The sequence below is a fragment of the Nyctibius grandis genome, chromosome 1, assembly GCF_013368605.1.
Source record: "Nyctibius grandis isolate bNycGra1 chromosome 1, bNycGra1.pri, whole genome shotgun sequence".
In the NCBI taxonomy this organism is placed as follows: Eukaryota; Metazoa; Chordata; class Aves; order Nyctibiiformes; family Nyctibiidae; genus Nyctibius; species Nyctibius grandis.
The window spans coordinates 108,148,982-108,173,699 of NC_090658.1; the positions used below are offsets into that span (position 1 = coordinate 108,148,982).

At 34.3% G+C, this 24,718-nt stretch overlaps 1 protein-coding gene across 1 annotated transcript in view; it reads left to right on the forward strand.

The window, feature by feature from the left end:
• CSMD1 (CUB and Sushi multiple domains 1) overlaps nt 1-24,718 on the forward strand; it is a 1,320,281-nt gene that overhangs the window by 1,284,436 nt on the left and 11,127 nt on the right. Inside the window, 11 exon segments of the mRNA XM_068415956.1 lie at nt 572-745; nt 4,644-4,826; nt 7,430-7,606; nt 8,428-8,607; nt 9,930-10,103; nt 11,054-11,227; nt 13,421-13,494; nt 16,569-16,680; nt 17,794-17,973; nt 19,632-19,676; nt 24,067-24,228. Of these exon segments, the coding sequence (XP_068272057.1) occupies nt 572-745; nt 4,644-4,826; nt 7,430-7,606; nt 8,428-8,607; nt 9,930-10,103; nt 11,054-11,227; nt 13,421-13,494; nt 16,569-16,680; nt 17,794-17,973; nt 19,632-19,676; nt 24,067-24,228 (1,635 nt within the window).

Here is a 24,718-nt window from a genome sequence, read left to right on the forward strand (position 1 = left end):
TTTTTTCTCAAACAAAATGTACACATTAACTTAAGAATAAATATGATTAATAATTTACAAAAATGATCAGTAATCCGTTTTCCTCTTGTTCACTGTAGTGCAACACATTGCTATAATAATACTACAGATTAAGTTTTTGTATTTCTCTATACTGCGAAAACTGCATCTCATTATTTTATAGATATGATAAAGCAACTTGCCATTATCATATCTGTAATATATAAGCATATTGCAACATTAGCCTTATTTGGTTTCTTCTTTCCCAGCCTTAACAGAAATAATGTGTATTATTTGTAGGGAAGGACAGTGAATGGAAATGAATGAGGAAAGAGAGCTGTGTATATTTTCGGGGAAAGGCTAAACTGAATAGGTTAGTTTTATATGTTGTTTTATGTTTAATCTTACAAATCACCAGTAAACCATCTATAACAACAGCAAAACAGAAGATATGACAGAATTGAAATCCATAAAGAAGTTTATGTTGTGTGGAACCAGCCTCATATTTAAAGGTTGTAATAAGTTTGTTCTGTGCCATGAAAACATCTTATAATATTGTGCTCTCTCCTGTTAGCCATTTCTTGTGGACATCCTGGGGTACCTGCCAATGCAGTTCTTTCGGGAGACAAATTTACATATGGCTCCATAATTCACTATTCTTGCACAGCGGGTCGACGGCTCATAGGAAATTCTACTAGGGAGTGCCGAGAAGATAGCCACTGGAGTGGGACTCTCCCTCACTGTTCAGGTACTTGTACCAACCATCATCTGAATGTCACCTTGTAATTACACAAATAAGGCTATGGTCAAGCAATTTTTAACTACAGTCAGATATTTATTTTGTTTCTTTTCTAAGTGTATTTTAATTTCACCAACAGCCACTCAGCTGAATTATAGCCGTTTATTGAAGTATTCTCATATATTGTCTCATTCTCTTTGTCATTGCTTCGTAACTTTACTCCTTAGCTAGATGGTATAGTTGTATACTGCAATATATAGAAGACGCAAAACACTATTTAAAACCTGGTAGAGTTCTGCTTAAAAAGGATGCATGTATTAAATTTTATTTTTATGAACACTGTTTGTGTAAACAAAGGTTGTCACATATGAATAAGTTGATTAAAAAACACCACAGCAAAGGTACTAGATGGTAAACTTCATACATTATATTCCTCTCTTCACTTACAGAAATATTAGTGCCGCAATGTGCAAATACCATAAACCTTTGCAATGTTCTTTGTGCTGTCAGGAAGTATAGGAACAGTTTATTCATCCCTGGACTAACTGTGCAAATTTAGAAGAAGCCATAAAACATTACACAGTTTTGTTGAAGTGAAGAGCTCAGATGAGGGCTGGTTACTAAGGACATCCACAGTGTATGAGCAAGTTCTGTGAGGGAAACAAGTCTACACACTTTGGTATATAAAACAAATACCTGACATGTTTAAGAAGAAAATTTCTTAATGAGAAAATTGTTCCATAATTACACGTTATAGAATCTGCTTATAACTTCCCTTAAGCTCTTGGACATGCCTGCTGTTGGACTGATCTGATTCAATGTGATTCATCAGATTTGACCTAATTTAAATAGGTGAAAGGTATTTAAATTCTGTGCTTTGAAAAAGCTCTAAATAAGTGTTCATTGAAAATGGTCCATTCATAAGTTGTTTATGCAAGGATGCCGAGCAGAATCGAAACACTGAGGAAAGGAAGTGAATTTAAATCACTAATGTTCCTTTTCTGTTCTCTCCTGCTCAAGGAGGAAAGAGTTTATTTACTCAGAGTATTCTCACACTGCTAGATCTCACTGCCATTACTGTCTCTATGCCTAGACCTGAAAGGAATCTCTGCAGGACAATCATATGGATAGATTCCACACAGAATTGGCCTTTTCTTGCTTGTCATAAGCCCACATTTATGACACTTTCACCTTTTTATCCAGTATAAAATGCCAGATCTGAGATTGCACCAAGACTTTAAAATTTTGAAGGTCAGAGCCCTCTAGTGCTGTTACCCAACATTTCCCACCGCAAGGGAAATTCTCATGCTGGTGGAAAGAAATTTTAATTTAATAACTAACTCTTAAGATATCAGTCCTGAATATGATAGTATTTTTATAGTCATAGATTTTTAAAACATTAAAGACCACTCTAGCCATCTCCTATGATGGGGAAAATATGTCTAGTGTAACTAAAGCATTGTTAATGATGCAGAATTTAATTTTCTGAGTTTGAACATGATGTCACACCATCTTGAGAGCAAGGTGATTCCCTAGGAAAACGAGAAATCTATCTCTGTTAACTCAAGTGAAAAAAACAAACAAAAACTCACAAACACCCAAAAAAACCTAAAAAGGTGTCTCATTCCTCTAAGGCATTTAGAATTATAAAAATAACTACACTTTCCATGTTAGACATTCAGGGATTACTCTAATAAAAAAACCAATATTAATAATTTGTATTCGTAATGTCATATTCATAATTATTGTGCCCAGGACAACTGAGACAGCTAATTTGTTTTATACTTAAGAGATATGAAAAACAGCCTCAATATAAGAATTAAAACCTGTAGTCTGTTTGTGCATGGAATTTATTTCTTTGTTATATATTAATATATGTTTGAATGCTTGATGGTATAAATATGGTCTCAGGGTTGTTGTCACCTGGGATCTCTTGAAGTGATGGACAGTTGTATCTTATGAGTTAAGTGATAGTCGAAATTTTTGTTTAAGATTACTCACACTCATTTTTCAGTAATGCTTATGTAGTCGTCTACGTTGCTAAATAAAAAGAGTCTAGACCTTCGTAATAATGTAACTTTGTCTATACCCTTTCACTGTAAACTTGCATGGCTCCAGTTTACACTTTCTCCAAGACAAAACTAGGTATGTCTAAGAAAAAAAATCTGGTCATTCTTCTGGAATAATTCCCTCAGCAAAGTCCCAAAGCAAAGTGAGACATCATCAGAATTTAAGAATCATAGATCCTTCTGCTCTGAACAATCCCTGCAGTCTTTGCATTCACAAGCCAAAGTATGTGCCACATATCTCTCTCATGCTGTAAACATGCCACAGTGGTAGCCTGAATCACAGCTCTCATGTTATTTCACACATTCTAAGCACACAAAAATGTCTGTGAAATAGTAACGTTGATTAAAAAGGACCAGGGCATAGGTCAGGGACGCTAGTACTTGATCATCAAGACCATTAGGCTCTTAGAATTGTTTTCACGCATCCCAACTAGTACTCCATCAAACAACACACAAATGCTTTACAAGTTAGTGTGTGCTGGAGATGGAGATCATTCTCAAAAGCCAATTCGGATGCAGTTGCCCTGGTTTGGAGAGTGAGTTTAACAGTATAGATGTGGACAAAATATACCAGCTGGCTTCAAGACACATGTTTACAAGCATGTATTTAGACAAGGAAATCTAGGTCCAAAAGCTGTAGGGCAGGGTGGCAAGGACAATCTATTCTAGAAGAAAAGTGGACACCACTGAAGCCCACAAGTTAGCATTGAATTCAGGATCTGTGTCTTGGTCTCCTTGTATGAGGAAGCATGATTGTATCCAAAGTGTATGTCTCAAACTTGCTGTACTGAAAACCTTATGCCACACACATTATCATACTTTCTGACTTGAGAAAATTTTCATTTCTAAAATAAAATTTTGAGTTTTCTCAACATTTTGCTATTGTTATTCCTTTGTTCAAGATTTTGTCCTTCATCTGAGAGATGTGCCTATGATGAAAAACCTATGTAAGAAGATACAGACTTTAACCTATGGAATTATTCATGAATATTTTTTAAAAAAAAAAACAAATTGTAATTTTAATAGAAATTCATTCTAGACGTATAACTTAAAAATGGAGAACAAAGGATAATGTTGCTATGAACCACAATTTAGACATGGAGGGATTTAGGAGAGATATAATTTTATGTCAAAATTCCTAATAACTTTTTGATACTGACGCCGTACATTCTTGACCATCTGGGGTAGCATTTCCTGTAGCAGCCACTTTACCTGATAAGGCAGTTGACTGGTTCATCAGACCTATGAGGATGCATTTGAGAGGTTTGTTTTGCAGCACCTTCTTTCTGTTCTAAAATTGTAACCAATGCTTGCTTAGGAATTTATAGGATAAGGAAAATGATGAGGTGTCCTTTCCATTCTTGACAGTCACAGAGGGCCAGGTACAATTTAGTCTTTTCTGTGGACATCTGTATTTCAAACATATTTCTTAAGAAACTTGAATATGGTTCTTTTCACTCTTGCTGTTATCTAATTTTTCTTATTAGAAGTTATTACTAAAAGGGAAGTTGAATAATAAAATACAATGTGTAGAAAATGTTATTTCTGTCAAAGACAACTTTGTTAAACGGACAAAAAATAATGGGTGCTTCCTGTGTTCACAATTATCTTTTATCTTTTATTTATATCACACTCTATGTTTAGGTCTGTATAGGTCTGAGATAAAAAGTAGTCTAAAAAGACATGTTATTTTAATCTTCGGCTTTGGTTTCATGCCCTTGCAGTGAAAGAAAAGTGATTCATTATAACAGAAACAATGCTGTTAGTAGTACAAGCCACTGCCACTACATTTGCACATAATATCTCTGCCAATAATTCTGCTCTGTTGTGTTTTACAGGGAATAATCCTGGCTATTGTGATGATCCAGGAGTACCAGCTCATGGGTCTAGACTAGGGGATGAGTTCAAAATAAAAAGTCTGCTACGTTTCTCATGTGAAATGGGTTACCAGCTGAGAGGATCTGCAGAACGAACATGCTTGCTTAATGGTTCCTGGTCAGGCATACAGCCTGTGTGTGAAGGTAGGTATTGATACTGTAGGCATTTATGACACCATTGAATGACATTTGCTAATAACATTTTATTCTTTAATTAAAAAGGAATTCTATGACAGAAATATGCTTTCATATTGCTCTGCAGAAATATGATATAAAAGAGTTTGCAAGCAGTTCATATTTTGCTTGAAAACCTAAATCCAAACTGGTAAAGTTTTGGAGTATATATTTATAAGAAGATTGTGAGAAAAGAATTCTAGTTAAACAAATATTGAGCCTAAAAATAGAGAACAGATACCTGAGTTAAATGTAAAAATAAACAAATACTTCAGATTGAAGATATGAAAATGGAGTGCTAAATAAATTTGTCATCCATCTTCTCACAGTACAATATTTTCATCTTCTCTTTCCATGCAAAGACTATGCATCAAGGACTGAACAGGTGATAAAATAGTGTTGTATTCTTAACTAAGTATAAGTTAATGTATATTTCTCCACAGAAGTTAGACTAATTTTTTATGAGATATACTATTTTTATGCTAGCTCTTTCAGAAGAAATGTAACAGAGAATATTTATGGAAATCATATTTTAGTGTAAGATAAAAATTATAATAAAGAATTTTTACACTTTTTATGCACTGTCAGAATTGGAAAGCAGTAACGGAAGACTTCAGATTCAGTTTCAAAATTACTTCTTGTTTTCCAAGAATGTTTGAAAAGTTACTTTATCTAATTCATTGGAGTTGATGTATTCTGTAGTATCTGTTGTCTGCTATACTAAATGATAAAATGGAAGATAGGACAAAATATTTTTAACAAATTTGTTATATTTTTCACCTAGGGATTTTATCACAATATCCTCATCTAACAATTGTTCTTTTGCAGTATTTTTCAGCACAGACCAATCTTCTGTCAGTGTAGATATCACCATAACTGTATGAAAATGGCAGTGGGCACAGGATCAGTATTTTCAGCAGAATATTGAAGTTTTGCAATATCCTTTCTTCTTGCCTTGCATGAAGACATTAAGTATAGTAGGACAGCAGGACTAAGTGGCAATTAGTGCTTTTTGAAATGCCGCTGTGTTTTCTTTATCTTTTTTCTTCAACCTTCTGTTTTCAGAAAAAAAGAAAAAAAACACAAACAAACAAAGAAAAAAGCCCCTTTCTTTCCATTTTTCTCTTCTCCTTCAATTGTTTCCTGTTCAGTATAAATAAGGATGAGATTAGGAGGACAATACCTTATCACCCCTACAAGTTCAACCTACTGAATTTCTCTCTTCGGTATTTGAAACTTTTATACATAAAAAGTGAATAAGGCTTCATTAAAACAAAGTCATTTAGGTATTATCCCAAACATCAGTAATACTCAGAATCATTTTTATTTGGCAAATTGTGTTTATTTTAGTGAATCCTATAATCTATAACTATTAGATTATAACTGTTAGGTTATAACTATATATGCTGGGGGACATCCAATGGCGGGGTCCTGGTGGACAACAAGTTGAACATAATCAGCAAAGTGCCCTTGCTGCAAAGAAGGTTAATGTTAACCCAGGCTGCCTTAGGTGGGAAGTGATCCTCCCCCTCTACTCAGCACTGGTGAGGCAGCATCTGGAGTGCTGGGTCCAGGTCTGGGCTCCTCAGTACTAGAGAGACATGGACTTATTGAGTCCAGCAAAGGGCCGTTAAGATGATGAAGGGACTAAAGCATCTCTCCTCTGAGGAAAGGCTAAGAGAGCTGGGACTGTCCAGCCTAGAGAAGACTCAGAGGGGATCTTATCAACATACATAAATATCTGAAGGCAGGGTGCACAGAAGATAGAGCCAGGCTCCTTTCAGTGGTTCCGAGTGACAGTACAAGAGGCAACGGGCACAAACTGAAACAGAGGAGGTCTGTCTGAACATCAGGAAACACTTTTTTACAGTGAGGCTGACTGAGCACTGGCACAGGATGCCCAGAGAGGTGCTGGAGTCTCTAACCTTGGAGACAGTCAAATCCTTCTTCTGATTGGCTGGTCTATTGGGGAAAAAAAAAAAACAAAACAACATTAAACCCTCCTAAAAATACAACATGTGATCAAAGTAAAACACTGACAAATCTCAGATGTATGAAGCTGAAACATAATAATAGCCTTAATGTATAGCTACAGATGCCATAAAAGATATGGAAGCCAATAAAGAATGTCTGTTCTTTTCTTGATTCAAAAAAGAAGTGGACAGGAAGATCATAATTTACTATTTATGTATTTTTACAATTGAAAGAGGAGATACCAGAAGACAGGAAGAGAATAGAAAAATGTGCCCAAAGGCAAAAACAGAGGCACAGGTCTGCTTGAAAGTCCTAAATGAGCTTTCTTCTCTCCAGTGACTGTAGTGGGTGGAGTGGAACAAGCAGTGCAAACTATCTGAATCAGCAACTGAAAAAAACAAAAGAAAGCAAATGCAAGTAAAGTGATTATATTAACAAAGACCAATAAGTTTTTAACTCAAGAATATACCTATTAAACATTTTCTTAGCTAAACTTGCTATGGCTTTTTTAAAAGATGGGCTACTGACCTACTTTTTTTTTTTTTCCAGTTAGTCACCTATCATGGAAATATTGTTTTTTTTTAACCTTTTCTTCACAGCTGTATCTTGTGGGAACCCTGGCACCCCAGCCAATGGTATGATAATATACACTGACGGAATATTGTTCTCCAGTTCAGTCATTTATGCCTGCTGGGAAGGTTACAAAACTTCAGGGCTAACTACTAGACATTGTACTGCTAATGGGACATGGACTGGCACTGCTCCAGACTGCACAGGTCAGAAATAAACTTTATTCCTCTAAAGCTTTAAAGCAGTAAGTCATCCAGCCTTTCTACTGAAAATGATTATTTTGTTAGATAAAAAAACACATTTTTTCCCGGTTCAGCTGTTTTGTAATACACGAACATTTTCTGTATCTAAAGGTACATTGCCCTCTTGATACATTCTAGATGTTTCCAGAACTATCCTTTTAAGATGGATACATAGGTAACTTTTCTGATACATTACTCTGCCAATTCTTATTGTGAGCCAAATCAGTCAATCTGACTGATAACCATTCTGTTAAGGACCAAGAATCAGGGAGCAGCGAGACTGGGCTACTCCGTCAGGGAAGGTAAGCAGGGAGCAGAGGGGTGCTGCAAGGTCAGCAGGGCCAGTGGCCTCACTGACAAGGTCTGACCCACCGCATATCAGGACAGTGATAAAAAAAAAAAAAGAGGAATTTCATACCTCTGCTGGAATTGCGTTGCACCAGCAACATTAGGTGTGATGTGACAAAGATCCCAGTACAAAGGAAGGAAAAGTCCTGTCAAAACTACTAGTAACATAACAGTCTGCAGTAGCAGTAGAGCATACCAGCTCAAGCTACTGTATTTAAGGGGCACAATATTTGGCTCACGCTATTGTAATGCCTTAAAAATATTACCTCTTAGCTAAAAATTAAAGATTACATTTTTGATTGTGTGTGAAATACATTGCTCAAAATTTTTCTTGTTTTGTACACTAAAAAAAAAAAGGACATTAGCTATATATAGTGCAATGTCTCATTACATGTGTATTGAAAAAAAAAAATCCCTTTTTTTCTTTTCCTCACTAGTGATCAGTTGTGGAGATCCAGGTGCATTAGCAAATGGCATTCAGTTTGGAAATGATTTTACCTTTAATAAAACAGTCAGCTATCAGTGCAATCCAGGATACTTGATGGAGCCTGCCAGTTCATCTACCATGCGTTGTATAAAAGACAGCACTTGGAACCAGAGTAAACCAATTTGCAAAGGTATAGTTTTGAACTTCAGTAGTTTACAAATACTGTTTTGTTACTATATGTGAAATTCACTAATCTGTGTCTTTATTTATAAAAAATTGTCAAAACATTCTCTGGGAAAACTAACACACAAATTAGATAAGTATTTGTGTAAAATTTGTATTTATTTTGTACATATGCTGTGGTATAACATCAGTCAGAATAGTGACATTAACAGCTACAGTAGAACCAAATCATTCTGGAATGAAGATTATTAGAGTACTCAGTTTAAAATGATAGGAATGAAGTACCCATTTTCCTTTTTGGGCCCTTTTATCTTGGAATTCGATGGCCAAAATTCTGTAAAGGTATCTTGTAAACCAAACTTTCTATAAAAGACTCCCTAGTTGCAGTAGTGTAGTCAGCATAAATAGCCAAAAAGATGCTTCATGGATCACTAATTACAAGTGCTAACATAAAGGTCATAGTGGGGACGAAGCTGAAAGGCAAATAAGGCAGCCTGATGAAAATTGTTAGCAATACTACAGCAGCTCAGGGAGTAAATTTAACAGCCTAGGGCATCTTCTGCTTATAAAAGGCCTAGACTGCCAACTCACCTAGCACCGCTTTAAAGTGATGACTAAGTCTAGCCTACTAATTAAATTTTGGCATAGGTATTTGACTGACTGCACTTTCTGTTGTAAAATCACTGAGTGATTTTACAGTTATGCTCTTTGTTGAAAGAACTGATGTGTAAATGTAAACTTGGTCATTCCAGATTTCATCTTTCTGGGCACTCTTTCAGAAGCTGGAAACCACCAGAATATATTTTAAAGAGTCTTAGCCACTAATTACCAATGAAGTCAGTGTCTACAATGTGCTGAAAGTCTTAGAAAATAAGCAGGTGAATGAACAAAGTCATATCAAGGGCTTTAAATAGTGCTGCAAAATTATTTTAAAATAAAATGCAAATACTTAGAATCATAGAGTCATAGAAATATATTTATTGAAATAAATCATATTTATTGAAAACTTTTACCTAGCTCAGTAGTCTGTTGCCAACAATGAGCACTAACGAATATGAAGGGAAGAGATTCAGAACTAGGTAAGGTATATACTCTGCTGGCTTCCAGTAACCTAAAGCTCAGGGACTTCCTAAACCTAGAGGTGGTATTTTTTCTGTTTTAGTTGGTTTTCTGTCTATTACATGCTGCTTTGTCAACACAGAAATGATTTGCTGGAACTGAATAGCATGAAATATTTTTTTTTAGTTTCAAAAGTATAAGCAGATACTATATTGCATTCTCCTAAACCCTATAAAGTCTGAAATTATAACTTTTCTTTTTGTGGCACAGCTATTACCTGTGGCCCGCCTCCACCAGTACTCTATGGGAAAGTAGAAGGATCTGATTATCGCTGGGGTGCCAGTGTGAGTTACAGCTGTGCAGAAGGCTATCAGCTATCTAATACAGCTATTCTCTCTTGTGAGGGTCGAGGAATTTGGCGGGGAGACATCCCACAATGTTTGCGTAAGTTTTCAGAGTACAATTGCATCGTGCTTCACCAAAGCTACAATCGGCTCTGTTGGGCTACAATCAGTTGTCTCGGGCTACAGTCAGTTTCTCACAGCTTAAAAAGTAGTCAGCTAGATCAGGTAATATATGGATTACTTCAGGATTCTCCCTCATTCTTCCAATGAAATTGAGTGGTTGTACCCATTTAAGGTCACGGTCTTCTTCCTTTCCCCAAAAGTCACCTCCATATCTTATTGCCTAATTGCACACACCACCATTTGCCTTACTGATAGTCTTTTTGCATGTTCTGAAGTTGATTTTTGATGAGCGTGATTAAAATTTTCCCTTACACTTTTCATTTTTTTCTTCCCTGTTTCCATTTCCATCAACGGGTGAAAACAAGGATCCTAACCCTTAAGCTCATAGCCTTGCTCTCCTTGCTAAATTCTTTTTTCTTTCCTGAAGGCGAGTACATACTTCACATCTTTTTTGTATTTGTTTTTCAGCTTCTTCTAAATCTGCCAACTCATCTCTTTCAGTGCTTGAAATCTTGTCAGGACTTTGACAAACATTTTTCCCTTTATTTAATTTGGGTAAAAATTTCCAAGCTACTCATCTGAGAGTGACTGATATGAAAACTGGATACATTTTGAAGCATTACAATATAGCGTTGTCTACTTTGAGATTACTTTGTCATCCAAATCTAATCAGTATTTAAGTGTCTCAATTAAAAGGTCTATTTTCCAAGTTAAGTTTTATGCTCATAATAGCTATAACAGTGACAATTAATTTTAAATTGCTGTCAAGAATTTATCAGAGCTACAGTCCTACACAGATAAATGAACATAGCATTTGCACTCATATTAAGTGTGCCTGACTTGCACATAAAACAATGTAGAATATTTCAGTTGAAGTATGTGCAGTTTTTAATAACTGTTTTTTTCTTTCCTTTTTTTATGTATTAGCTGTGTTTTGTGGTGATCCTGGTACTCCATCAGAAGGACGCCTCAATGGGAAAAGTTTCACCTACAGATCTGAAGTTAGCTTTCAGTGCAGACCCCCTTTTATTCTGATAGGCTCTTCAAGAAGATTCTGTCAAGCAGATGGTACTTGGAGTGGAATTCAGCCAACATGCATTGGTAATAATTACCACTGCTTATACTGTGTCTACTGAGAATATTCTTGATAAACTATTACACTATCATAAATCTAGCAATTAGCTTTCCAAACATAGAAAATGTCTGTATAATATAGAAACAACTAGATAAATAAGGTTATATTTTGAGTATAAAAATTCTAGGATAAACACAATCACATATGAAGTAATTTGTAAATTTACATGATTGCTTGTCTGCTGGAAATGCAGAATGCCAATAAGTGCAACAACATAAATTTATTCTACCTATTTTTAGAATCTTTTAGATACACGGAAGACTTTGGCAGATTAAAGACCAGATTCTGTCACTGTTAAAGGCATTTGTCAGAATCAATCCTAAATCAAAAACCTTTTTGGACTTTGTGAAAGTGGCTTGTACATCTCAAAAGGATGAAGAGTGCTGGGTCCGATCTTTTGAAATTCTGATAAACGTCCAAGTACTATCGGTTTCTCTTTGACTGATGTTCAACTGATAGGCTTTTAGCACGTTACGTAATCAGACTAACTGAGAGAAATGCTGAACATCTGTAACTTCCACTGACATCAGAATTTGATCCACCTTGGGGTGGCTTGCTAGAGAAAATTATTTTAGTGTTATAATAGAAAAATCCTCTTTGATATTGCTAAACGAACACATTTAGATATAGACTGTAGCACATTTATATATTTTGCTGTGTCTGAGATATTGGCTATGTGGAAAAGCTGGGGTGTGCACTCTGGGAAAAGGTGGTAAGCATGATTATGAAAGCAGCCTGGATTTGTAAATTCAAACATAATACTCAATCCAATTCTTTGATATTAATTCAAAACTCCTTCTGTCCATAGTTTTTATGAACTGAGCAATCCATCTTACATCTATGTTTTCTAACAGAGGCAAGAAGGTTTACGAAAGCTAAATCTCAGGTCTATTTTGAAGAATCAAATTTGAAAATGTCATAATGACATTTCTATTTATATTCTATATAGCATAATATAGAAGTACATGGAAAACACCAAACATAAGCTTTTCTTTTACACCATAGTTTTTATGTTATCATAAAAGGAAAATATTAGACCATCTAAAATATTTACAGATACCATTGTTAAGCAAGTTGAAAATTAAGATCAATGAACAATACCTAGAACTATGCCTACCAGTACCATATGACGGCAAATGATGGCAAGCTTTTCTCTTTCTGGATATTGATAATTTGGTAAATATCAGTCCAGTTGAATTATTATGTTCTACTGAAGGTCAACATTGAAAATGGAAGTTGATCAAGACATTATTTTATGTGATAAGTTCAATTTTCCCTCTACAGAAAACTAAAAATTGTTACAGATGAAATGTAGTCGCAAGCTGTGTTCTTCGTAATGCAGTGTCAGCACTAAAGCAGACAGTTGCCAACAGGGAATCATATAGTACAGAAAGATCCATTGGGTCAAGTCCTGTGCTGTCTACCTGGTGGATGTGACTGGGCAACCCCAAAGCAAATACACCATCAGAATATGAAGTGGACGTTGGTGAATGAAAAATAGTTTCAGGCTGCTTTAAATCACACTCATGAAAATGATCATCAGATAATTAGTTATACTCTGTTGGCGTACCTTTTTTTTTGTGGGGGGACTGTCTTTTCATTCTTCAGCAACAACTGAGGTAGTAATCCATTTGAAACTTCTGGTTTCTTAGTGACATAGAAAAAATTCTATCAAAAAAAAAAATTTTACTTGCTATAAGAAAGAAGGGTAGTTTCAAGTTGTGGATTTTTTTTTGGCTTTTGGGGTTTCTTTAGGAATCTAACTTAATAATTAAGCTGTTCATTGGGAAAGAAGAGAAGAAAAAGATTTCCCTATCTGTTCCATCTGCATTGCGAATAGTGGGATATACTGTGTATTCAAAAAGTTTTAAAAGGATAAGCTTAGCAAAAAGTAATGCAATCTTAACTCTGAAGTCTACACTGCCAAAGATACTTGCAAACGATACCCTTGAAAAAATGAACGGAAACAAAGTACTGTGATCTATCTTGGAAATTTAATTGGAAATATGAATGTAATATATAGAAATACACACATTCCATTAAAAGTTCAATTCTTGTCATCACTAGACATTGATGAAATGACTTAATCTTTGCAAACAGTTTTAGAGTATTCTTTCCATATCATGATAATATCTCTCATGTTTCATATTTTACATTAGATCCAGCTCACAATACATGTACAGACCCTGGTACTCCACATTTTGGAATACAAAACAGTTCCAGAGGTTATGAGGTAACTCTTTCTTTGTTTATTAGCTTTCTAAAATGAAGATGCATTTAGTAATTACAAATATATTAAATTGTCGTAGACTTAAATGTCTCATGTAAACCTTAGGGAATTTCCACTCCTTTTTAATGAAAACTCATGCTTCATTCTGAGCTTTTTTTTTTAACGTACAGCTTAAAGAAAGAACTTCTAACCTTGCAATATATCATGTGTTCAATCCTTCAGGAAAATTCAGTAGGGAGGACTATTTATAAATTGATTACCTCATATGATATGACATGATATAATTTCTTTTCTTTATGATCATAATTCTTTCATACATTGATGAATAGTCAGTAAATACCTAACAACCAAAGACCTGTCTGATCCAAAGGCCATGTAGTCCTTGACAAATAAGTCAGCAAGTGGCTTTACTAAATTAGCAATTCATGTTACATTTTGCTCAGTCAGAGAACATAAAATTATTCTATGTGTTGGATCCAGGTTCTCTGTGATGAATGTGCTTTCTATAATTTCCAAATTCCTCACAGGTTATTAGTTTACCAAGTGACGGGCAGAAAAGTGACTGAGGAAATAAAAATAGTTGCAACAATGACCAATCTTCAGTCATTATATAGATTGATTAACCTCATGTAGATAGATTCTTCAGGTATAAACATTTGTGATTGGAATCTAAAATATGTTCTGTTTGGGTTTCCAGCTTATTTCTGAACCTAGGGCAGTGTGCCACATGGTATTATGATCAAGTTAGTAGAACTGTTTTTTAAAAAATTCTTTCTGTAAGTTCCTCTGGTTATTGGTACCCTCCATCTCCTGCAACTGTGCTGTCTGTCATTGCTGCGGCTGCCAGCTCTTTTCCTCACCTCTGATCCTGCCTGACTCACAGATGCCAAGGTACTTCTCCCATAGCCACATCTTGTGGCCTCAACCCTAAGGTGGTTCTTCTTCTAGTAATAGGTGCAGTTACCTTTCTGTCTGTTGTATCATCTTGACACTGTACCTGTTCCCATCATCACTTCAAAACCAACCCTAATCTTTGCACCTAATTTGATCAAGGGTTTGTTTTTTTTTCTCTGCCCCTTTTATCCGCCTCACAAGTTGACTTTAATAACAGAATCGTACTGGCCAATTCACTGTTCTAATGTCTGTTGAACACGAAGGCTAATTTTCTCTTCTCATTCACCTCTAGAGGCAATAGTAAGTCTTAATATACTCTGTATTTAGTCTTTCTCAAGTATGTGCTTTCACTCTCAGATCACTATCTCGTACAACAAGATATAGACTTCTCTCCAATTACTAGTGAAGTAGATTTTTTTTTGGCTTATGTGATTAGTGGGTCTTCCTGTTTGTATGACTTAGCCAAGGTTCTATAAACCAGCTTTTAACAGTCTTTCCTCATTGCAGAAAGGTATGATGACAGGCAGCAGACCTTTGAAAGGTTTTCCGCTATCTACCAGCATCCTGTCTTGCCCCATTCATTTTGTGCCTTTTGTGCTTCGCTGTGCTGTGACTGTTACAAATGCCTCCAATGTTTTTCACCAAAGTATTATACAAAGAATGCACTGCTTTTATTTTTACTTTTACCTGTAAAATGAGAAAGAAATATAACTCTGTAACTACCGTGAACTTAGACATTATTATTTTCCTTGGTCTTTTGGATCAGTGAGGAAAGATTTGCAGGTCATCATTACTTACTGATACAAGAATTGGCAATTTCACAAGAAACAAGATGACTTCGAGTCAAGACCAGCCACAATCTATTCTAGTCTCTACTACAGACTTGCTGTGTGTCCTTGGCAAGATAGAGAGATTAAAATGTTTAAAAGTAGTTATAAAGAGATAAGTCTACAAAACCATATCAGTAATTTGATCTTTAAAAATACCAGTGAATTTCCCAAGCTACTTCAGGAAGAACTGATGTTGCATTTGCTGAACATCTATCATGATCTGTTTTTATGTAACTGAGTATATAGTTAACAAGTAGCCACTTTTGAAGATAATTGTCCATTTTTAATGTCCATCGAAGTCCTTCTATGACATTTGCAGTGTAGAGCTATCTGCATTTATATACCTGCAAGCTATTTTATTAATATGCATTGATCACCACTCATTTGCAACTTATTTGCATTTGTCCATGTGATGTGTTACTTTATTAATAAGCCATATAATTTCAAATAATGTTAATTTTTATGGGTTTTTTTTCATTTCATTTGATTGTATTTATCGACAAAATGTTTTATCCAAAACGAAAGCAATGCGTTACTGGTCAGCCCCGCATCCTTAAATATCTTATCCTGGAGTTGTATTCTGGTTACTTTTGTCAATACCATCAGTAAGTCCATTTTACTAGAACTTTCCACACAATCTCTCTCTCATATAGTCTGAAAATTCTTCATCACATGCAATTTTGCATCCAGTTTTCATGCTTTTCTATTGTCAGCGGAAGTCTAAAGAGAGTTTTCTCAGTTACTTTACCTTTTCTTCTGAGAAAGGTCATGTCATAGTTGACCATAGGAAGGCTTTCCATAGCATCACTCTGCTAGCTGAACATCTCAAGTAAAATTTAAGTAGTTTATAATAATAATACAGTGTAAGGAATTGTGGCCTGGAGTTTTTTTTCTAGTGAATTTATTTGTAGATGGAGCAGTTCTTCATAGTTTTTTCTTTTTCTTTTTCCTCTTAAAAAACATTTTTAGTCAAGTCACACAATGAGAAACCTTTGAAACAGACTTTATGGTCAAGTTCTATTGAAATATGTACAGTGATGTACAGGAAAGAGAGACTTCTCAGTCGTTTAGTTTGCTTCTGTCACATTGACAAACTAATAAGCTGAAATGTATGAGTGTCGTTCTTTTCTGTGGACATAGACTTGTCAATATTTTTCCACTTATCACTTTCAAATAAGGTTATAAAATATCAGTTGCTCTAACTTTTCATCACATAAAAAAAAAGTTTAGGAACTGTAGAAAGAGGACATTTTTACTTCTCAAAAAAATCTCTCTAGTAACTTATCACTGTCTTGATATCTGACTACATTTGATGGATACCTCTTTTATCTAACATTCTATTTTGATCCTTAGGTTGGGAGCACAGTCTTTTTCAGATGCAGGAAAGGTTATCATATTCAGGGTTCTACCACCCGTTCTTGTCTTGCTAACTTAACTTGGAGTGGCATACAGTCTGAATGCATGCGTAAGTCTGTTTTCTTATCTAATGAGTTAGAATATTGTGCAATTTTAAAAGCGTTACAAAGCGATGTATGTGGAAATTCATAGTAAATGATATACTAAAAAAAAAAAGTAAACTTTATTTAAAATAATATTTTTAAATGTTTTTTGTTTCCTATTCCAAGACCAAAGTTGTATTTGGGATATCAATTCGAAGTAAGATTTTTCAGATTTTTTTTTTTCAAGAAGTTCACAATAATTCTATCAGTTTTACTCAGAAAAAGTCTGTCCTCATTAACCCACTGCATTAGTTGCTTTAAATTAACCTAGGGTTTTTGTGTGTGTTGGATTAAGAGAGAACAGAAAGTGGCCTGAAATATGCATGGGGCTATTTTGTTGGCTAGTATTTTTTGAATCATAAACTAGAACTCAGCAAAATTCAGCTTTTCTGGGCTATGCATGGGTATGCAAATGATGAGTGTATTTATAGCTCTGTATGGGTTGGAGGACATCAAATAACCATTGTATTAAAATACACTGATCTAAGCTAAAAGTAATTCATTAGAATGACCTTAGATTCTTACCCTGTTTCAAATTATCTTTGGGTTGTTATAAATGAACACCATGGAGCACAGAGAAAGATGCATACTGAGAAACCATATCTGTTATAATCAATGTACTATTACAAAGCCTTCCTTTGGAACCTTTATTTAAATTGAAATTTATAATGAATTTATTTAGCACAATAACCACTCTGTGATTTTCAAGGCTCTTTAAAACATTGAATGGAAGCGATGCTTGAAGCTGTGACAGTACAATAATTCACAGGACCAATCAATGCACCATGTACAATGGCATGTGCATCATTTTAACTCTTTTCTGTTTGCTCTACTGATTTATTTCTTATGTATTGTTTAAAAACATGTAATAGTATCATTTCCATCTTCCCACGTTAATAAAACTATACACTCAGAGTGTTACTTTTACAAGTAATAGCTACTTGGACATTTCTAAAAGGTGTACAAAGATTACATAATGAAAGGGAATAACTTGGCATGCATTTGTTTCAAATTACATACTCTAATCCTATGGAAACTCTTTACCACCACTTTTTCTAACTCTAAAAACCCCTTTGCAGCTCATGCTTGCAGGCAGCCAGAGACACCGGCACATGTAGATGTGAAAGCAATAGATCTTCCTACTTTAGGGTATACTTTGGTGTATACCTGTCAGCCGGGATTTTTTCTTGCTGGTGGATCAGAGCATCGAACATGTAAACCAGATATGAAATGGACAGGAAAATCACCTATTTGTAAAAGTAAGTCATTACTCAAGTGGTATGTTGGGCCCTCCTTGGTTGGATTTAATTTTCCCTTACATTTGTATTTCCTATAGTAGGATTAATTTTTTCCACTTTCTTATTAAAGACGCATATGACACAACAGCTTTTATTTTATGAAAGAAACAGTAAAAAAAATCAAAGTGAGCATAGCATGTAGAACTCATGGAGGAAATGATGGGAATATGTGTGTGTAAATGCACAGGCACACATACATAAATTTACCCCTAACAACAGCAAACAAAACCTAAACAATATGAAGTATTACTTTTAACTATATTTATCTTCTTGTCACAGTTTTAAAGAGTATTTCAATGTATTCAGTGTTTAATGTATGATTTTCTATTAGGAACAAAAAAAGTTATGTCATAGCTTGGCTTTTAGATCCATTCAGGTATACTTTTTGTCTAAAATAAAACTGGACAATAAAATAAAAAAATAAACACGTTTCCACCAGATTCCACTTCTGTTATATCCATGTAAATTTCATATAGTTTTGCTACAATAACTATAAATATATAGTTATGAGGGCTAAATTTGCTCTTCATATGCGAATAAACATGACTATAAGTTCCCGATTCAGAAAAATAAAGCAAAGTTATATTTAGAATATGAATAAGGAAAAATAGTCAGATGTCATGGGAAAGAAGTTTGCAACATAATTTTTTGTGTTCATACCTCAAATCTACTTAGATTTGAGGTTTGAACAATGTATGATTTTTCATTAGTGTATGGGTAGACTTCTTTGTTTCGACATTGTTGAGACATGTTCTACACATAAAAATTTATCTAGTTATTCTAGTTCTGTAAAGGGTGATTTTTTTTGGGTATTATATAGTCAATAATTTTAGATAAATGATCTTGTATGTTTTTTGTTAATTTTCTTTTTTTTTTTAAATTAAAGATGAAATACAGAAAATTTTTCTATAAGCAAGAATTCTTTTTTTTAATTGGCTTACAGTCTTTAGGTATAATTTTCCTTGACTGTCCCACACTTCTTGTGCTTCCTTAGCATTTGATCAGTCTAATCAGTGAATTTCTGCTCCTAAAGAAAAAAAATATGCAAGACCAAATCTTCCTATGGGACATAAACTTTTTTAAAATGGCTAATGATATGAGGTCAGAACTTGATCTGGAATCAATGGGCATAACTCTGCTGAGTGAACCAGAAATACAGCAAATTACACCGGTTGTGATCCTTTCCCATGATATCTGATCCTGTCATCTTAATCCAGCTACCTGGCTTTTGCTGGTTTGTGTCATAAGTGTATCCATCTTTATTAACACAATTTTTACTATATTTAATATACTATTATTCATAATTAGGCATAGTATTTGTCCCCTCTATAAGGCTCTCTTTTATAGCACTGGGACTGATATAAAATGTTAGGCCTAAATGTATGAAATACTTGGCTAGTCAGACAACTTTCCACAGTAAAAATGTTGTTTACCTAAATTATTTTCTGATAGTTTGTGTAAGTGTATAGGTTTGAACATGTAAAGTATTCAGGACCAGTTATTTCTGTTTTAAATATGGCTCTATTGGATAAGAGATGATTGCATCCATCAGGCATTGTTTTAACATTCTATTTAAAAAAAATGTACATGAAAATGATAATTTGTCTTTTTACTTGTAGGTAAAGGAGTGAGAGAAGTTAATGAAACAATAACTAAAACTCCAGGTTTGTATACAAGAAAAGTGTTAGATCTAAATAAATTAAATTGATTTACACCCTAGATTGTTATGGATAATAAAACTATTTCCAATATTTACCTTAAGTATTTATTACTCATTTCAAAGGAATATAAATGTTGAGGTCTTTCTTAATAACAGGTGCCATGTAAACCTATTCTATGAATTTTTTTTCCCAAACAACATTTTTTTAATTTCTATAGTACCAATTTTGTGACTTGCACAAAAAAAAACCCTGTCAGGCCAAAAAAATAAAGCGTATATACACAAAACCCAGATTTGATGTAGTTTTATATCAGAGAGATTGCTATAATGGAGAGCCTTATAATGAGCATAGACTATAATTGCAGGGATTGGGTTGTCAAAGTTCTGACCTTTACATTGCAAATGTTGTAAGAAACCACAAAAAAACCCTCCCAAAAAACAGTTCTGGAAATTTTGGTTGCCTTCATTTGATGGAAACTGCCAAGGTACTCTAAAATAGGGTTTTCTAAACTGTGTGGACCACCAGCAGCAGGCAAACATTACTGCTGCTTTTCTATGCCTCCTCATGAACATCTGCACAGTGAACCTTTTCCTCCTGCCAGTGACAAAAATAGACAAATACATCAGAGAAATCCTTGATGTAGATCTTTTTAGGTTCAATCATTTTCAGAAAATGAAAAGCCTAATTATATTTTACTGACTTATTTAACAATGAGCAGAGTTTTCACCAAATAAATGAGCTTGCAACTCTATATTCTGAATTTTAGCAAGCTGCAGGGAAAATAAGATTAATGGTTCACACTCATGAGAGTTCACAGAAGGACTCTGTAGAGTAGATGGGATAAAAAGGCACTTCTGCTAATAATTAACCTTCCTGGTGCGTTTATTAGTAAGAGTGTCAGGTGAAACCATAAATGAGTTTTTCTCAAATGCATTACTTCTACAGACTCACAATAAAGCAGGATATAATGTGCATTCATTATAATTAATATCCAGTCTTCATTTATTGGAGGATTCACTCACCAAACACCTAAGGTTTGCATTAATCTGCTACCACACAGGTTTTGAAGTTTCAACGCCAAATTAAAACATAGACCAAGTCTCCAAATATATTCACTATGCAGAGCATCAGTACCAATTCACACCACATCATGTCCCTTATAACTAGTTTTGATAAGTACTATTTGAAAGGCATTTTTTTTTAAATAGAAATGTTATGATTGAAAATGCCAATAATGGTAAGCAGAGAACTGAAACCGTGTAACAAATGACAAATTAACAAATTAACAAGGAAAAGTTTTAAGCTGTTTTTAAAAACCAAGTCTGCACTATTATTATGTCTTTTAAAATTGGATTTCACTTTAGTATAGAACACTGTATTTTGAAGCATTTTCTTTACCTTGGTTTCTTGGCTTTTGGTAGAATTCCATTTGCTGCTATCTGTATTTTAAATGGGATGAAGCTAATATTGCAAAACCAGAGTTTTTGTAACAGAATAGATTCATGTTCTGATTTCCCACCTTTGGATATCTGAATACAAATTATGTTTATTGTTGTTTATTAAATTGCTATTCTTTTTTGCCAGAGTTAATGTTTTCATAAGCAATAGTAACTATCATTTTTACAGTACTGTAAATTATAATAGAGTATAAGTTGCAAATAAAGAATTCTCACAACACCCATGTGAAGTTAAGAACTACAATACCGTGTTTGGTTCCCAAGGTTCTCACTGCTTCGTACAGTCTTTGCAAAAATAGTTAGGAAGCTGTTTTAATGAGTAGCCATGAATTTCCCCATTTGTCACGTTGTGAGAAGAATCTGCAGTTGGTGCAGTATAATAATACCCAGTTCATTTTTCTCATTCTGCATATGTCCACAGTGGGTGGGAAAGACAGGGACATTGCAAGGACTTGGTGGAATTGGGTCAGAGCCACTCCAATTCCTCAGCAGCATCTGTGGGACTGCAGCACATGCATTTTAACCTTTCACAAAAACATACTGGGGAAGCAGAAATACATGTTGCTGTTTTCTTCCCCTACTGATTCTGTCCATCTGCAGCAAGTGCAAATTCTGTAAATACTGAGTCAATGGTACTATTTTGCAAAGATTAACAGCTGTTATTGTGATTAGAGAAACTAGATAGTGCAGACCTTGAATATGACAAAAGAAGTATGGTGTCTGCTCCATTATAAAAGTCTTACATAGTACTTGTTAGGTTCATACCAGTAATACTAGATGAACACCTTCATGAGAAGAACATCAGACACAAAATTTTAATTTAAAGACAAATAAAAATAATTTAACATATTTTTAAAATGCCAGGTTTAAAATTTACTTTATGTCACTATTGTAGCAGAGCAATGAGTAATATGTAGGAAAAAGAGCCTGAAAGACCCTTTACAGAATTCATATATTTGCAGAAACTATATGAATTATAAGGGCTGTGAGATATCAATCAAAATTTAATGCTTCGGATTTTTAGTATTAAGTTGAGGTTACCTTATGTAAAGCCCCAGTCCTTCACTGAGTTTTGCTTTGGAAAGGGAGAACTTAAGATTCTCTGAAGCTGTTGTACTCAATACCATATAGTGGGTCTCCACTCACTTGGAATCCAGTGGTAGTATAGACAACATTCTAATGATGTTTTCAAATCATGCAACATTGAACTTGAACATTTTACTTGTGGCTTTTGCACAATTTGAAAGCAAAAGGCACTGAAGAAGTTACTAACCTTCCTCTTGATTAAATGCATACTGGGAAGTGTAATAATATGATTAAGAGACAGTTGACAGCTAATCAGTCACCAGATTTTCAGATGTACTGCCTGTCTATTTCTTGTTGGAAATATACAATATTATTGACTTGGGTTTCTTTTTGTTTCATTTTTGCAATCTGTGATTAAGTAGAGGAGGAAATACCCATGGAATTTATTCAAAATGGATAAACAGGATACCTACAGTGATAAATTTCCTTCAATATAGACAGCTGCCTTTACAAGTGCTCAGAGTTTCATAAAATGTAAAAAATCCAATAATTTGTTTTAAGAGTTCAGTTAGAAGAGTGTGAAACACTCTTCTAATATCAGTCTTCAGCTCTTTAGCAAATATCATTTGTAGTGGTCATGGATAGTAAGAGTGAAATTTAATAGTTTCTAGGGCTGTCATTTTATCAAGTTATCATATGATTGGTTAAACAGTTCTTTTTATGAAGTTTTATTTTGATTCTTAAAGCTTTACTTCTCAAATTGTAATGCTAGAAAAAGCTTAGAACTAAGTGGAAATATGTCCATTTTCACTTGTCAACAGCTGCCAGGAAACACTGGGTGCTGTCTGGCCAGGAGGAGGGTTGGTTTCTTTTGGCCAACTTAACTGTTTAACTTAACAGTCATGTTTGAAGGAAGTCTTCCCCAGATTTTTTAACAGCAAATTATATGAGAAAAATATAGCAATGTGTAGGGGAGAGGTGAATATTCAAGATGTGTAGCACCCTGAAATGAACATCTCTTCTCCTAAGAATTTTTTTCTCTTCTGTGTTTCCTTTGTAACTAAAGTTAATATTGCAGATACTGTTGAATAAGAGACTTTTTCTACTCTGTTGGTGATTTAGCCAAATATTAAAAATAAAACATTTAATGACCTGTAAACAATTTATTTTTTCTTTATAGAGGAAAAATACCAATAGCATCAAATAAATGACCCCAAAACATATACTTCTTCCTATAATTCATGCTTCATTTTATAGTTTTTTTACTTCAAATTATTCAAACTGCGGTTTCTGAGAAACAGACCCTTATTTTAAACCAAAAAAGTTCCCTGCTCTGGCAAGTTCACTGTTCACAGGTGCAGTAATATCATACAGAGAAAAATGTGGAGTCTAAAAATGATTGATAAAAAACTTGTGCTAAACTGTATCTGGAAATCAGTGAATTAAGTTTGATATTCAGTTGATAATCAGTTGAAAACCATGTACAGTGCTGCTTTAATAAATTCATGATACAAAAGGGATGGCCTAAGACAGTGTCTCCTTCCAGGAATCTCTGACTTCAGAATATTCTTCTTTTTTTCATCATACCTTAAAGCTACAAGGCTTTAGGGGAGGAGTCCATTATTTTTCATAGTCTTGGGGACATTCACTGAAACACCCAAGCTATGAAGTGTGAGGTTATTTAAGAACATATATTGTAATGGACAGTGTAGCATATTATAGGTAATTGTGTGGAAAGGTCATTAGATATATTGTCTTTACTGTTGTAAAATTTTTACTATAATACCTGTTTAGAACAGTGGATTGATGATGTAACAGAAGGAATGAAGAGAGTAAGTATGGCTAGAAAGATTGCTACTTCATTGTAGTTTACTTCTTTCTTTGTTTCTTTTTTGCCAACTTCTATTTAGTTCCCTCAGATGTGTTTTTTATAAATTCACTCTGGAAAGGGTTTTATGAATATTTAGGAAAAAGACAGCCTGCTACTCTTACTGTTGATTGGTTCAATACTACAAGCAGCAAAGTGAATGCCACATTCATTGAGTCATCCAACATACAAATCAAACTATCAGGTAGGTTCAGAATTTGGTGTTAAAAAAGCTGTTCTTTTCATTTTTTTTATCTGTTCAGTTTTGTTATGTTTTCTACCAAACATAAAATGAACGAAAAACTTCATGTTTTCACTAAAAAACTTTTTCTGCTTATTTTACAAAAGGAAAGGTCCTAATATAATGGTCTGCACAGATTTCAGTCAATTTATATGCGATCACCCATCTATTTTTCCCCTCACATTTCAAATAAATATTGAGGTAGGGTTTTTTCATCTCAGACTGTTGGGTAGTATTGATGCGTTGAACTCACAGGTAATATTGAAGTGGCAGATGAAGTGTATATAGGCATTTTAAGAACTGTACCATTAAAAAGCTCTGTTATTCATAGTGATTAATACCTGCTTTCAAACAATATGATCTTGATAATGGCATAACATAAAATAGGAACAGATAATTAAATAACTTAATGAATTATTAATACCTTATAATCAACATTGTACATTCCTTTCTG